Source organism: Macrosteles quadrilineatus, unplaced genomic scaffold, assembly GCF_028750875.1.
Source record: "Macrosteles quadrilineatus isolate MER2022 unplaced genomic scaffold, UCM_ALF_1.0 Scaffold_8__2_contigs__length_117827958, whole genome shotgun sequence".
Classification (NCBI taxonomy): domain Eukaryota; kingdom Metazoa; phylum Arthropoda; class Insecta; order Hemiptera; family Cicadellidae; genus Macrosteles; species Macrosteles quadrilineatus.
In genome coordinates, this window is record NW_026542601.1 from 38,308,924 (window position 1) to 38,325,322 (window position 16,399).

The 16,399-nt window shown below is 33.5% G+C and overlaps 1 protein-coding gene across 2 annotated transcripts in view; it reads left to right on the forward strand.

Moving 5' to 3' along the window:
- LOC129000851 (alkaline phosphatase-like) overlaps positions 1-15,011 on the forward strand; it is a 31,064-nt gene extending 16,053 nt beyond the window's left edge. For both annotated transcript variants that reach the window (XM_054427899.1, XM_054427900.1), the window contains exons 2-10: positions 3,372-3,560; positions 5,740-5,963; positions 6,723-6,897; positions 8,598-8,776; positions 10,343-10,550; positions 10,825-10,965; positions 11,211-11,405; positions 13,201-13,523; positions 14,787-15,011. In XM_054427899.1, coding sequence (XP_054283874.1) covers positions 3,488-3,560; positions 5,740-5,963; positions 6,723-6,897; positions 8,598-8,776; positions 10,343-10,550; positions 10,825-10,965; positions 11,211-11,405; positions 13,201-13,523; positions 14,787-14,954 — 1,686 coding nt within the window. In that variant the 5' untranslated portion in view covers positions 3,372-3,487 and the 3' untranslated portion in view covers positions 14,955-15,011. The remainder of the gene's footprint in view (positions 1-3,371; positions 3,561-5,739; positions 5,964-6,722; positions 6,898-8,597; positions 8,777-10,342; positions 10,551-10,824; positions 10,966-11,210; positions 11,406-13,200; positions 13,524-14,786) is intronic.
- Positions 15,012-16,399: the final 1,388 nt, after the last annotated feature.

Below are 16,399 nucleotides of genomic sequence, written 5' to 3' on the forward strand. Positions count from 1 at the left end.
AAAATTACACTATTTTCTATTTATTCGTAAAATCCAACGCCAAACCAAGGACGTATTAGAAGGACTACGGAACGAAGATCATGATTGTATATTTACTCATATAAAAACTGGTGTTGAAGGATAAAGAGGAGAGTGAATAAAAACAAGTATTAGAAATTCCAGTCTTTCACTTAGACCACAAGACATCCTTAACAACGTCTAGTGCTGTGGAGAAAACTTCTTAACAAGGATCAAATTTAATTTATCTCTAAGTTTTTTTACATTAAACCTGAGGAGGGTTTTAACAAATATTTCTGGAATGTGAGTGAGATTTTTAATTTATATACCAACTAGTACATGACTCTATTGAGGAAAATGTGAGAAAAAGCTCACCTTTAAGAGTCCTTTGAGGCTAGTGGCCATCTTGGATAATAATTTCAAACAGCTACTGAAGAGTTAGTTATCATCCAAAAATATATTTTCAAACACCAACGTTATTATAATTTAAATATCTGGGCCACTGTGAGATTATAAATTTTCTTTATAAAATTCTCGTGTCACAGTGTTTGTCTGCAAACTCCTCCGGAACGACTTCACCGATCGTTATGAAATTTGGTGTGTAAATTCTGTAGGTATGCGAATCGGACGTAAACTATTTCCCGTTTCGAAATTCTTAAAAGGGCTCCGCCCCAGTGGCTCTGGAGTTTCCCATGTTAACCTTATGAGAAATGGAATTAATGAATCTTAACAGCTGTTTCAATTAAACAAGTTGGTTCTGTTCTATGATGTTCAATAGCATTAAAGTTACAATGATTACCAACAGGGTGCAGTACTATCATTTCTTTTACATTTATGACAACAGCTAATTTGCAACCAAAAGGTGAGTGAGCGTAGCGAACGAACTTCAACCTGGAGGCGAGTGAGCGTAGCGAACGAGCTAACCTGAAGGCAAGTGAGCGCAGCGAACGAGCTCCAACCTAAAGGTGAGTGAGCGTAGCGAACGAGTTCCAACCCAAAGGTGAGTGAGCGTAGCGAACGAACTTCAACCAGGACGTGATTGGGCGATGCGAACGAGATCATCTTGAAAATTAAACGTAACGGTACTTTCTTTCCATCGGTCTGTCTTAGGGGAAACCTATAACTTAGGCGATACGAAGTTCGCCGGGTCAGCTAGTTTTCTTTATAGTTTTGACTTGTTTTCTAAGGGAGTCCATGGAAGCCAACGGCCATAATGGATTTGCCCACTATAAGAGCAAAGATAATTTCGTTAATTTCAAACAGCCGCTGAGAGAGTTATTTAACATCTGAGGTTTGAATTTTTTTTATTGTTTAATGAGTTAGAATGTCTGTCTACGCTCCAAGGGCTCTTACGTGAGCATAATGTTATCTTTTATATATTTTACAACAACTTACTAAGGCCATACGACATGTTATTGAGTATTAAATGTTAAGTAACATAACGGAAAAAATGGTTTCTCTACTTTATGTACAATAAATCTGGGAGTTTAAACACCAATAAAAAGTATAAGAACTTTAACTCATAGGTGTGACCAATCAACTTTTTACCTGCTTCAACGAAGATTGGATTTCGAGCCTGGCTGTGTTTTTGTCATTTCTGAGGCTGTATTTACGATCTGTAAAACTAATGAGTTTTGTGTCGCTTAGCTAGGCTCTAATGAAAAAATCCGTCAAACTATATTTTTGTCTTTTATTATTTAAACATTGTTTCATACGGATTTCTTAGTTTTCTTAGTTGGTTGAACTATTCACTTATAGTTTATGTGTAGACTCCTTTTTGAAGAAGTAGGGCGTTTTAATAAATGAAAACTAAACCCTTACAGAGTATTCTAATTCAGAAATTATAATTTTATTTTAGTTATTTAACCTAAGACGGTTAATGCGACGTAAACTATGTTATCCATGTATCTATCCTTTACTTACTTTATTGCCGACCAGCTAATATGCATCTTTGCATTGTTCCAAACATTGTTGAGTGTAATAGTGAATCTATTAGTAATAAGACGTAACATGGTGTTTTCGCAAGGTAAATGCGTATGCCTTGCAGGCCTATGTTTTCTTTTTGTTTTCTAAGAATGAGGTATTCTGTTTAACAAGCATGTAAATACTAGATTTATTTCCTGGAATTACACATGGAAACATAATTTCAAACCTTTCTTGCAATAAAACCAATTATTTACTTTTTATTCACTATTCTACGATACATACTCTTTGAGCTTGCGAAAACACCATGTCCATTCTTATTCACAATGGATTCCCAATAAGACTAAACCTTGTATGATACAACATAAAAACGCATTTCAGCTGAAGCAATTAACTTCTTATAATAACAATGAAAAGTCATGTTGGATCATTATTATATAGAAAAAATGGATTACATTGAGTCCTGTTAGATAAGTGAGAATATACATATATATATATATATATATCGCTAAAAGATACAAACATACATAATTTTGTCATAATTAAGCTACAAAGAATGTGTTGTTATTATTCAATACATAAACTTTTAATGCTCTTGTCTTGGTACAATCACTTATGCTTGATTTAAAATAACCAGGAGACAAATTTAGAGTTGTAGCAAATTAGGTGTGAGGGAATAAGAAATTAACATCGCTTGAAGATGAAAACTCCATTTCCACTTAAGTAAACTTTTTGAATAGATTAAGTCCATTCAAGTTACTTAAGTGATAAAGTTAAAGACTCCGCATTCTCCAAATTTGTTTCCTTATTTAGTGGTTAATCTGGCATAGTGCTTACTGTGTACGGATGTTACTTTTATTACTTTGTTGCAACCTTTTTGATTTTCTGTAAATGCTTTTGACGTACATTTTTACAAAAAGGTTCACCAAGCTATTACATAATCATTTATATGCATTTACCCTAGCTAAAATACGTACTACTTTTCAAACCTATATTTCATCGTTGTTCCTGGTAGTGTAAGTAATGTGTAAGTTCATGTTTTAGTAGTTATAATCTATTAATAACCAAGGGATATTAAAACTCCTGTTTGATACTATCCCAAAAATGGACTGGCGAAATGTTTGATTTGAAAAATATTAAGAATACACATAATAATTATACAACAAGCAACACATGGTTTAATATTTTTAAATTCAATACACTATATAAAATGCTGGTAATACATAGAGAGATCTCCATTTAAATAATCAATAAGTACGATTGAGCTTTGTCTATAAATGTTTCCTGATAAGCGTGTTGTAACTATTCCTTATTGTAGATTTAAAAAACCAAATTATTCTTTTCTGCATTTTTACCCCGTAGCAAAGAACAGGCAAAGCAACTAGTACGTAATAAATACCTTAATTACAGCATCTCTATCTAAATAACAAACAAATATTTTTTGTTTACAGGATGACTTAGCGACGACAATAATGATTTTGTGGGGACTCAAGAATTGTCCACACAAAAGAGTGATGTATATTGAACAATGTCGTAAATTCAGACTATAAAACGCCAACATGGAGAGATGACAAGCCAGTTAAACTTGCAGCTGTTGTTGTATCTTTTCGTGACGTTCAGCGTATCAGGACAGGATTATGGTATGGGTTTTCCTTATTGGTTCTAGCTTATGATATTGAAACTTTTATTTGTACTTTGATACAATATGATATATAATATTATTATTTTGATGTAGGATTCGTAACAAGGATCGGATGATAGAATATTGCAATTATGTTTTCAAACCAATTTATAAACGCATTGAAACATATCCAAAATTGGATTTAAAACGTGAGTAAATACAATATATTATACAATAGTTTTCTAGGAATATTGCTTTTCCATTTATGTTTAATACTTTGGAAATCCTTTCTCAGTTTTCGTGAGCAAACTACAGTTTATTTCTATTGGTTTAAGAAGATCTGGTTCATTATTAATTGTATTTTGAATTTGTGGGACCTAACTTTAATTGTGACCAAAGTTTGATTCCGAATATTCAAACTAGTGGTTTAAGGCCTAATTGACTTCTACAAATTGTACTCTAGTAATTTATTAGGTAGTAAATGTTCTTGAGGAAAGATTTGTAAATACGTTAGTAAGTACCCACAGCTATTTAATGTATCATGACAAAGTGAGTAGGAAGTTAATAAATGGAAAAATATACAAATGTGAATTACAATCTAGTAAATAAAAAAAATCACTTGCAGTCTTGAATTTTCAAAAACCTTTATGAAATCATTACTAATTTTATTTATAATAGCGTAGTTGTTATTTTTGTTACAGCATATATTTATTGGATAAAGCCGAAATCATTTCTATTATCTATTTAATCGTAGCTCATAACAAAGAATAGACGATGTGACAAATATTTTAAACTGCCCTTTCTTTAAATAATATTATTACCATGAAAACTTAATCTTTTATGAATATTAAAACAAATAAAAAATTAATATTAAAACTATAACTCATTTAGGATTCAACCTTAAAATGAATTTATATAATTTTTGTTGCAACCATACGTCATACTAACAATAATAACAAATGAGATTACATGTATACACACTCAAAAAACAAATCATACATTGTTAGCATGGAAGCTTTGCTAAATCCACAGTAAGCTACTTGTGTCAGAATAATCTTGTGCAGTTACAACTGGAGTAGTTTCCAATTCCACAATAAGCTGTTTCAGATTGCTAGTGCACATTACTCTTAGTGAGAAACCATTACCGCGGTTAAATGGATTGAGAGTGGGGCTTATCCATGAAATAATATAAATTCCACGATGGTTTTTGGATTTATGGTTGCTACGGTCTGTTTGTATCTTTTAACAAAATAAATTTCCTTTAATTAGTTTAATTACAATGAGCTAAGTCATTTCAGATTTTGTAATTTATATCTCAAGGTCTAATGTTGTACGTTAAACAGGAAAAATAAAAACATGGAAATAAGAACAATAACGGACATATTTAAATACAATAAATTAGAAGTTATTGGGATATGGCAGTGAGATTATAAAATTTTTTTCAAGAAACTTATTTTTTAAATTTGGCTATTATTTATTATTTATAAACCTGAAAATAAGAAAAATTTTTCAAAAATAAAATTTGTATGATTGTTTAAACTATATTTAGAAAAATACAGAAAATAGTTTTAAAAAATCTGGCCATTGACTTATTTCAATAATAATAATTATTATTATTATTAATATAATTATTACATATACATAATAATATAATAAACCACAAAAAATGCTTGCATGAACATGTATAGATTGATCCATAACTCATAATAATAACACAAACATTTTGTAATTTCTAAAAATCTATTTTTAAAATCTTCATATTGAATAACTGAATTATAACCATGCTACCTCGGAAGCAAGTAATATTATTAAATTTGGCGCCCAGACAGGGACTGCTGGTTCACCTCGGCTAGTTCCTCACTGGTCCTAACCATCTTATATATTTTCCAAAAATCTTAAATTAACATAACATACAGGATTATTACCAAATTTATAAAGTAACAAATAAATATAGATTACTGAAACATGATTTTTATTATACTTGGATAGTAAGTTTAATTTTCAAATTTGGCGCCCGGACAGGTGTTCAGTTCTTTTAGTTAATCTTTTCTATTAGCATGTATTTAAATACAACTAGATGTTGGTCCGTCCTACGTACGGGAATCAAGTAATAATGCAAAACATAAACATCATTAAAACATAACCTTAACCGCACTATAGATAACAAGTACAGTAACCAAATCTAATTTTGCACCCAGACAGGGACTACTGGTTCTCCGCTGCCCGCGCCACGCTGGACCGTCGTCTGCTGGAGACACATCAGTACAAGGATGTGGCCAAGAACATAGTATTGATGGTGGGGGATGGCCTGGGGCTACCTACACTAACTGCCGCCAGAATATTCAAGGGTCAGCGACACGGCAGACCTGGGGAGAGTGGGAATCTTGCCTGGGACAACTTTCCAGCATTAGCCCTTGCTAAGGTGAAACAATATTTTAAAACTGTGTATCTGTGTACGTTATAAAACTAAATTTATTTAAAATTTGAATTTTTGTACTGTGTGAGATTGCAATTTACACAAAGTTCAACACATAATTTGAGACTTATCATAGGATTGGCTATAGGTAGTTTTAGGAAAACACCTTTCAGTATTTTTAACATGACATATTGAAAAGGGGTTATTAATTAAGTTTTAATTGAGACAAACACTTTTAGCGAATTTCCCTTTAGGTAAGTAGCTATTACCGTAGGTCTCATTTTAAGACTTTAGCAAGGGACCGATTTACATTTTCATTTTGATGTCCCTAGAGGCCAAAAACACAATTCGTTCAAATTTTGATATTGCTATATATACTGTAGTAATAGCGATGTATATATAGTAATTAGTGATATAGTAATATAAAAAGTTATAGATATTGTAATAGTAGTAATAGTATAGTAATATTATACTATGTATTGTATTATACACTTTAACTTTTGGAACCAGCTCTCACAAATTAATATGACTGACGTAAACAAAACAACGCAGTCCGTTAGAAATCGTAACAAATGATGGCACCTAACATTTAATTCTATCGAAATACAACAGTTATGATATCTTGGTGGGCAATATCTTTTATTGTAATCAAGCAATGATGCATTTAGAATTGACCTAATCCTTCCCTATAATGTTAATTGCCCTTTTAAGACCATGAGACAATAGAGGAATATATTTCTATTGAGATAATTTGTTTCAACTCAGACGTACAACCTCGATGCTCAAGTGGGGGAGTCCTCGGCATGTGCTACAGCACTACTTTGCGGGGTGAAGGCCAACTTGGAAACGGTAGGGTTGGATGTGAGAGGCAAGTTTGGAAACTGCACGTCCAGCTTCATTTCAAGGGTGGATTCCCTTTTGGACTGGGCTCAACAAGAAGGTAAATGAACAAGTGTTGGATCTTATTATGTTATTTAACTGCATTCGTGTCTTTTGGTCACACTCTAACGAAATTGATCGCTTTTAATTGGCCTACTCGAGTTGTTGTGATTTTTAAATACGGGACTTGAAAATCAGCTGAAATCAGCTATACCGGTGCGTATTTCCTCAATGGTTAATTTAGTAACTAAATTAACCATTGAGGAAATACAGTACACCTATTTCCCCAAATAGGATATTTACAAAACGTATATATTCTATCGAAAAAGTCCAGATATATTTTTGTTTAACAACTTCGTATGGTTTATTTTCTACTGCACAAAAACCTAATTATGCATAGTTGGCCTGACCGAAATGAGCACATTTCAGGAAGGAATTTAAATTGATTTTATTTCGGGGACAGAGTGATGTCTATTTTTATAATCTTTAAGTGTTATAAGATGTTTATTTTATGACGAAATTCGAAAATGATCCACTCATTGTACAGTGTATATCTTAGTGGACACCGAATGATTTCTTGTTTATAATATGTTATATTTGCAAAACTTAACTTTCTACCAGTTTTTGTTAGTTTGGGTATAATCAGAAATTTTGTTCGGTTAATCCTCCACGTTAAAGTGATACCAATCCTGAGGAAAAAATAGTAAAATTTTATAAAAAATAATTTGATTCCAATTGTGATTCAAAGTACGTTTATAATGTTTAAACGTAAATGAGTATTATTGGAACCAAACGTAATGAAGACAATATTAACGTAAAAGAAGTTTGAATCCTTTGTAGAGTAATTGAAATGTATCATTTTGTCGTATAAGTGAACAAATAATGCTTATAATACAGTCATTACCTAAATAGAAGGTTAATTGTTTGAATCAAATCAGCTTTAACAATCGTGATTAAACGAGCAGTCAATACAATGAGCTTTATTGCGTTTGCCAATTAGTGCGACCCATTTAATTAGCATGTTTATTTGCTGGACTTTGTTTGCTATTGAATATATTTGGTTACAGACACTAGGAGCACCTAGTAGTTGATTGTGGAAATCTATGTTTATGGATAGATGTGGCTATACAATCAGCAATAATTTAATAATTAGAGTTATCATTACTTCATATACTCTACAAAAACAAATAATAATTGTTGACATTACATAATTTTGTATTTAGTTTTCAAATAATTTAAGTCAGGTGGGGCCCCATTTCTTTTTGTAGTTTACTTTATTTGAGGCTATGTTTTATTTGGATACTATACGTTTAGAACAACCAATTAACATTTAGCCATATATTTCCGACTACTTAAGCAAGAAAATGTATATTAATCAAATACCTCTCTACGAAACAACAGATTGTGGTACACTTTTTTTAGTGTAGTTTGCAATTATACTGCCTCTCAAGGCTCTCAATAATATCTTTAAAATGTTTCATTGTATTCTAGTACAAAATGAATGGAAAAAGTTCGCAATTTAGTAAACAATGTATATACTAATACCTTTTATCTTGTAATAGTGCAAGCATTGCTTTAACGCCCACCTTAATCGGTGTTCACTTATTTAAAAACTAATTTAAAATATGCCTCTTATACCCCTAGTAATATGAGAGTACCTTTACTTTGAACGCCAATTAAAGTACATGTTCGAGGGCACTCCCATATTGCTAAGGGTTGATGATTAGACAACTCTCTTTACTTAAGAACTCTCTCCACCAGGTAAAGCCACCGGTTTAGTCACCAACACGCGGGTAAGTCACGCCACCCCAGCAGCGCTCTACGCTCATTCGGCCAGCCGCTACTGGGAAGATGACTCCAAGGTGCCTGAGAATTCTAGGAAGTCCTGCAAAGACATTGCAAGACAACTAGTAGAAGATGACCCCGGCAGACATATACATGTAAGTAGACAAATATAAAGTAACGTGTGTTGAGTTATACAGATGACGTGGTTTAATGGGACTTTAAAGAAATTAACTATCTTTTTGGATTCCGTTTGCCATTAAATTGTGTATATATTTGATTATAGTCCGTTTAAAAAAGTTTTGTGGTTAAGGGGATGATTTCCTGGGTCCCTCCACAACTTGTAATACTTAACTATATATCAGTTCATCAGCCGGCAGCTTTTGTTTTAAAGCTACGGTGAGGCGGAGGAGATGGAATCGTTTCCCCTCAAACCGCCTAAATTTTGTGAACGGAGAATAACATAATATTGTAAATTATATAATTAATCATTATAAATGTCAATTCATTGTTTCCATTATCAATCTCTGAAATGAAAATGCATAAATACTCGTTTGAAGGTGTTAATTATACACATATTGAAACGAGTTACCACAAATTATACCAATAATTCTCATACAATGGGATGCTTAATTGTGTAGAAGTTATTAGATTTGTGGTACCATGAAATGAAAAGGGGTTTTGATTTATCGAAGTATCAAGCAAAAAACTAAGCTAAACAAATACTAGTAGGTTATACAATAGACAATTAAGGAAGTATCCTACGTTTACGGATTATTAATAATTGTTAATTAATCTTTTTGAGTGATTACAAACCTAAATTGTAATGACAAAACAGACTTACAAATGTTTAAATGAAACTGAAACAATAATTCTTGAAATACTACGTCTTCTTTCAAAACTAAATCTCAATTATCCTTCACAACATTACAGTTTGAAGAGCCTCAACATCTCAGAGGTTGAAGCAATTTCTAAACCCAATACAAGTCCTAAGAAGGCCGCCTGAAGCATTGCATTATCATAACAAAGGTCGACTAACGTTCCCGACCCAAGTAATGGAATCTTCTTGTAACCCATTTACTCCTTCTAATATTCCTTTTTCGAACCATTATAAGCTTTTACGCGGTGGGATGAAAATGGATTGATACAAACATGTTTATAATATTTTCAATGCTACATATTATATGCTGTTCGAAATTATTATAAATCGTTTTACATAAAGAAGAAATTATTAATACAATTTTAATGATTAAACATTAAGGGAACATTAATTTGTTCCAATTATTATGTTAGTTAGGTGTACATACATTTGTAATGGAATTTTCCAACTTTTTAAACTACCTTATTATCTCAGTAAATAATTAACGTAAGGAGGTAAAGGTTTGACGTGAAATAGGTGGAACACGTATTTTTAAAGTCTTTGCTCATCTGATTTCAATATTTATACTTCGATATATGAATGGCACTTTTTCAGCCATATTATATTCATTACAATATGACTGAAAAAGTGCCATTCACAAAAATATCTAAACTTTTAGCCACTACTAATTAAGTACTGCTTTTAATGAATTGTATGATGAAATGATATTTTGTGATGATGTCCTATAAGGAAATGGTGAACAATATATTTTAATCTCTGGATCTTTATTATTTATTAAAAACATTAAAACTAAAACAGCTGGAAATATGCCATTGAAATATAATCTCTTGTGAAAATTGTCCAGGTGGTGATGGGAGGAGGACGACGCCATTGGCTCCCCAAGGTGTCACGTGACCCAGAACCAGACGGCCAGGAAGGAAGACGTCTAGACGGTAGAAACCTGATAGACGATTGGCTGAGGGACAAGAGAAGAAGAGGACTACGGGCAGAATATGTGTGGAATACGAGGACTCTGGATAAGCTTCAGCTGGATAAAGTTGATAGGCTTCTAGGTAAGTAGAGGACGCTAGTTTAAAATATGCTAAGCAACTGTTAAAGATATGTTTTGAAAAGTACTAGAAAGTAATGACACATATTCTGATCTACTTGTCCTCTATGGATATACATATCTGGCTCGAAGCATCCGAGGACTTTATAGAATTTCAGATATTCCAGCTACTATAATTGAAACTGTTTACAAATAATTAAACGTTTCATAAATGCAGTTCCAATGTTATATTATTCCTGTTATTGAATATTATATCGTAACACCATGTTACTTTTCAGGGTTGTTTTCCTATTCACACATGGAGTTTGAGGCCAACAGAAATGTCGGACCGGAGGGTGATCCATCATTACCCAAAATGACCAGAACAGCTCTCAAAATACTGACGAGAAATCCTAGAGGATTCTTCCTGTTTGTTGAGAGTAAGTGTGTTAAGTCTTTTATAAGAATAGAATTGTTTCGTAATATTACGAGATTTAATAAAGCAAACTTCATCTTAAAAACGTCATCGTACAATATATTGTCAGGGGGCCAATATTAACCTTATTCAGGCGGCCAATAATAATTTAGGTAATTGAGTTTAGTTTGAGTTTAGTTTAGTCCACCCGGACTAGATCCAAACGTCCTAGGTCAAAAGATCTAGACGTCGTGCTGGTTACCTTTGCAGGTGGACGAATAGATCACGCTCATCATTACAACAACCCTTACCGGGCCCTGGACGAGACTCTGATGCTGGAAGAGTCGTTGTTGGAGGTTTTGTCTGTCGTCGACCCCTCAGAGACCCTCATAGTCGTCACTTCAGACCATTCCCACGTCTTGTCCTTCGGCGGTCTAAACACACCCATCGGCAACCCAATATTGGGTAAGTGGACGTAATGTTATTCGTGTTTCAAACTAACTAAACTTTAATTTATTTTTATTTTTTTTTTGTCCTAGGACGCTAGGCACGAGCCTGGGATTGTTTTTCACATTACTTCAGGCTAGATCTAGGGGTTGCGGCATTATCACTTAGATAAAATCCATTGGTGACTTGGTGGGGATCGAACCCGGGACCTCAGGGACTGAAGTCCCGCGCTCTAACCACTACGCCAGCTCGCTCCCCCAACTTAACCTTTAATTAAGTCTTGATCAATTTATAATCAGATTATAAACAGTTTGACATATTAAATTATAATTTATTTTACTTCCTGAACTAGAAGTTATTTTACAAATATTAATGACGTTACTCGTTGAAAAGTTCTAGCGGATCAAATAGTAGTTAAAAAAATGCAAATATTCTACTTGAATACTATTTGCCACAGAGATTTTATATCCGACTTGATGTAACTAAAGCATTTACACATGAAAATAGTCCATTGTTGTTCATGAATCTTTACTTATAATTCGTTACTATTAAAATGTTGTTATTGAAAGGAACAAAATTTGTAAAATTATTAGCCTACATTGTTGGCTACAATTACAGTTTGAAGAAATTAAACCGTAATCATATACAAAAATAATATATAACTTTTTTATTATTGACAAATTATCACAAAACTGTGTAGTTGTTAACTTTAAACATTGCTCTATTTTAACTTATACAAAAAGCTAAATACAGTATGCATTAATAAAATATTATCAACAAAAAATTGCATATTAGCTGAATAACGAATAAGCCTAAAGAATTCATGTTAAATATTACGAACACAAACTCAATGAAACATTAACATTATGCTGGAGTTTGAGTTCGAGTAGAATAATGTAAACAATACAGTTTGGAGCTACCTGAGGAATATTTATTTAAACAGATTTTACCGCTTGAGAGTAAACAGTTTTGATGAGATACGCTGTTAGCTTGCCGTGAATTTCTGTCTCTAGCTCAATATCAGAGACATTTAAAATAGGTTTCCTTATTGCGTTAACTTCATAAAGTATTTAATAAAGGTTTAAGCTGTATATTTTTTTGTCAAAACGATCAAGTTGTAGTATAATTAACTACAGCGGTTTCGGGCTGACAAAAATGGAGCACCACATCTTCAGGTTCGAATGTCTTGTTAATGATCCCTCATTTTAAGGGGTTTTACATTAATTTAGAATGGTTTTAGATAAGCTATATAATTTCATCTTTAAACTTGTAAATTATACTTAATTTTAAATTTATCAGCTTATAGGTTGATGGTTACTGGATTTTGACACTAAATCTCTTTATTTAAAATCGATGGCCCAAAAAATACCGGGGTTAAAACTGATATTTTATAATACCAATACATAAACCAATACAGTAATGGATAATTTTTTGACACTTTAAACACGTTATTCTGTAATATAAGTATTATAATAAAATATTTTTAGAGTTATTATTTATGGCTGGTGCGCTCCAGATCTAGATAAGATGGCATTTTGCCAAAATTGTTTCCAGATTAAACCACAGAGAAGCGAGGTACGGAGGAAACACACTTACGGGAATACTTTGCACTTTCAGCTCTGTCGGACTTGTGAAGAGTCCGAATGGCGAGCACTGTGGGGGAATCCTGATCGCACAGGGTCTTCCTTCACCGTGAGCCTTGTAGTACATGAGGGCTACATGAGGACATTGCTAGACATCACTTGTACCATTGAGTGTTTCCTCCGTACCTTACTTCTCTGAGACTAAACATAATCAAATGTTTATTATCCAGGCGCCGATACTTCAGTGTCCGACGTGGACGGACGACCCTACTCTACCCTCCTGTACGGCAACGGGCCCGGACACGCCAGTCCCCGCACCGACAACTCCTCCGGGGTGAATGCCGTCCACGGGTCCGCCGCGCCGCGCCAGTGGGCCACCCACGGGGGCGAAGACGTCCCGGTGTACGCCCAAGGTCCCCAGGCTACCATGCTGTTCACAGGGACGGTCGACCAGAGCTTCATTCCCCATGCGGTCGCCTATTCCGCCTGCCTTGGAGAGCAGGGGAACAGCAAGCGATGTCAGAGACGGAACGAGACAAAACACGGGCAAACGGTAACGTACTTAAGGTGTTATAGTATTAACATTTGAAAATTTCAGTTTTTTATTGTGACTTTTTATTTTTTTTTTCTGAGAAATGTTATCAGAAGCTTGTATTCCAACCACAAAATGCCGTTTTTAACCCCCTTAGTACGTCTCGTCACGGACACAAAGATCATCTTTCCCCATTTGAAGTTGTATAGTAAACGTTTTCTGTTTCATAACCAACCTTCACATTCTAGTACTATAGGAGAGTTTGGATTACTTTACCTAAAAGCGTAAGTATTTCCTTTTCTAATTCCTCCAATAAAAGTTCCACCGGGGTAGACAGCAAGAAGAAATAAAGATAGGCTCCAGTCCCCAGTCTTGCACATTGCTAGGTCTTGAGGGTTGCGCCGTTGTGCCATTATTATCACTAAACTCGTTTGATAATTGGTGGGATCTGAACCCATGACATTGGAGGCAGAATCTCAGTGCTCTAAAACGAGTTTAGCTCGTCCACCAGAGTTATTATTTAGGACATAACTAAATGGGTCTCAAACAAAGTGTTTCTGTAAAATTCGGTTTGTCTAGTTATGTGACAATGCTATAGATTCCAGGAAACGGTTCTTTCAGCTTTGGTTGAAAAAATGAGCCACATTTAATAAAACCAGAAATTTTTATCAGCGTAAACCATCGAAGGCTCAATAATTCAAACTCTGTTATTTGTTCCGAGACTGCTTACAGCCCTTATTACGGTATTGGATTGCCTAGTCGTGTCCTTGGTTAAAGTCTTTTTATACATATTTGTACAATCATATAGTTGAATTTGCTCGAGTTCTTAATTATATTTGCTTAGAGAATTGTCGTCCTCACTAATTGGGACTCATAAAGGACTTTGAATGCTTTTGAACACGTAATTATCCAGAGTTGATAATGTTGAAAAACAATATTTTCCTTCAGGGTATCTTGTGAATACTGACTGTTAAATATACCTCTTTAATATTTCGTCGTGTCATGCATCTGAATTTTTTTTTTAAGTGAGGGAAGTTTCAAACATGTTTAGTATTTTTACTAAGACATATTATTTCATCCTGAATGCTCGTTATGTTTCCCATATTGATCTCAAGTTGACAATTTATTTGGTAAAACATTGCCATATGGTAATCTAGTTTTTAAGAACCACTTATATATTTTTGAATAATAATTTGTAATATTTCTAGGTAGTCAAACAAGGTACAGTAATGTTGTCATGTTGCATGAACAAACAGCCATGTTCTGTACTGCGTCATGTTGCAGGGTGGTTGTGAGTCACCGGAAGTTAACACAATAATCACCGGAAGCAAGACAGGCGGTGGCCGGATGTTGGCAAGTAGCGTGTTGAGCGATTCTGCCGCCAGGGGTGCTACTTCCATTCTTTCGATGTTCCTTGTGATTGATTTTATTTTTTATTCCAATATTTTTTAACGCCCAGAAGGATCTATTCTACTTTTACTTGTACAATTGTAAATAAACACATATTATCTCTGATCTTTTTTTTTTATTTACGTTGCCGTTTATATTGTAACTATGACTATATAAATAATAGGCCTACACACAATTTATAATATTCAATAAAATAATTAATCCTGTAAAATTTACCAACCTAGTGTGTAAACGTTTTTTGTTTAGCTCACATCTTTAATGGAACAGTCTTCAGTTTTCAATGAATAATAAAAGGCACTATATTTTAAAAATAATATAATATTTTTCTTGAGTCCTGTTTTCGTCAATAACTTAACTAACCCCAAAAATTAATTTGTTATTGATACCTAGCCTTAACCTAAAACGGAAATAATCCAGTGATGCTTGGTTACCTGTTGTGCATAATATTAAAACACGATTGGTTATCTAATAGCTTACATACAATACAATTTAATTCACTTACTATATTGTATCCTTTTATATTTTGACAATGAAACTAGTCAGAACATACCTAATTGGAAAATTTATCATTTGAATGTAAAGGCTTTACATTATTGTTTTCTAAGCTTAACTAAGTATTTGCTGAATGGCCTAAGCCAGACGTGCTTCAAGTACAGAAGTTTGAGTAGTATAGGTTGTAGGTGAGAAGTTTAGGGCTTCAGTAGCTTCCCCCCGTACACGATTTAAAGTAAAATTAATAATACATGGTAACATTTATAATTAATAATGTCTGAATAAGACTCATAAACACGAAATAGTAGTTTGACACGAGTAGAAAATTTAAGGTACGAGCCTTGGCGAGTGCCTTAAAAACTTCTACGAGTGTCGTTAACACTATTTACGCGAGTTGCGTACTTTACTTACGACGGTGTATTACTAAAAATCACTCCTCATAGCTTCTAAGAGAGGTTATGTTTTAGTTTATAACCTCTAATTGCCACTGACAGTGATGCAACGAAACTTGTATCAAATACTAATTGCATCAATCAACAATTAAATTGGCCTGAACAGCTGATTAGTTGAATTTCGAATCATTACAATTTAGCTTCTCCTCTCTCAATCCTTGAACCTCATTGGTCCGTTACCCGTGTTGTTATGAGTAAAACTATGCTGTTATGAAAGTAAACAATGCTGTTATGAGATACTTTTCAATTCTAAGAACTGTACTGAAACGGCTACTTTAAAAAACAGTCGTAGGTAAAGGTAATAACAACTGTTGTTTGCACAAAAAGGGATTAAATAAAAACATTAACCCAGCCTATCACGTCATTTTTAGTGGCAAATCAAAATGGTTACATTGGAATATATTTGAAAACAGATACAGGACATCTTAGTTTATTTACATTTTTAAAATGCTGTTACCAGATGTTGACCATTTATTGGCTGATTTGGAGAATAAATAGCATTAATCATACTTTTACTTATATTTAAAATACGTTTTGATAAAT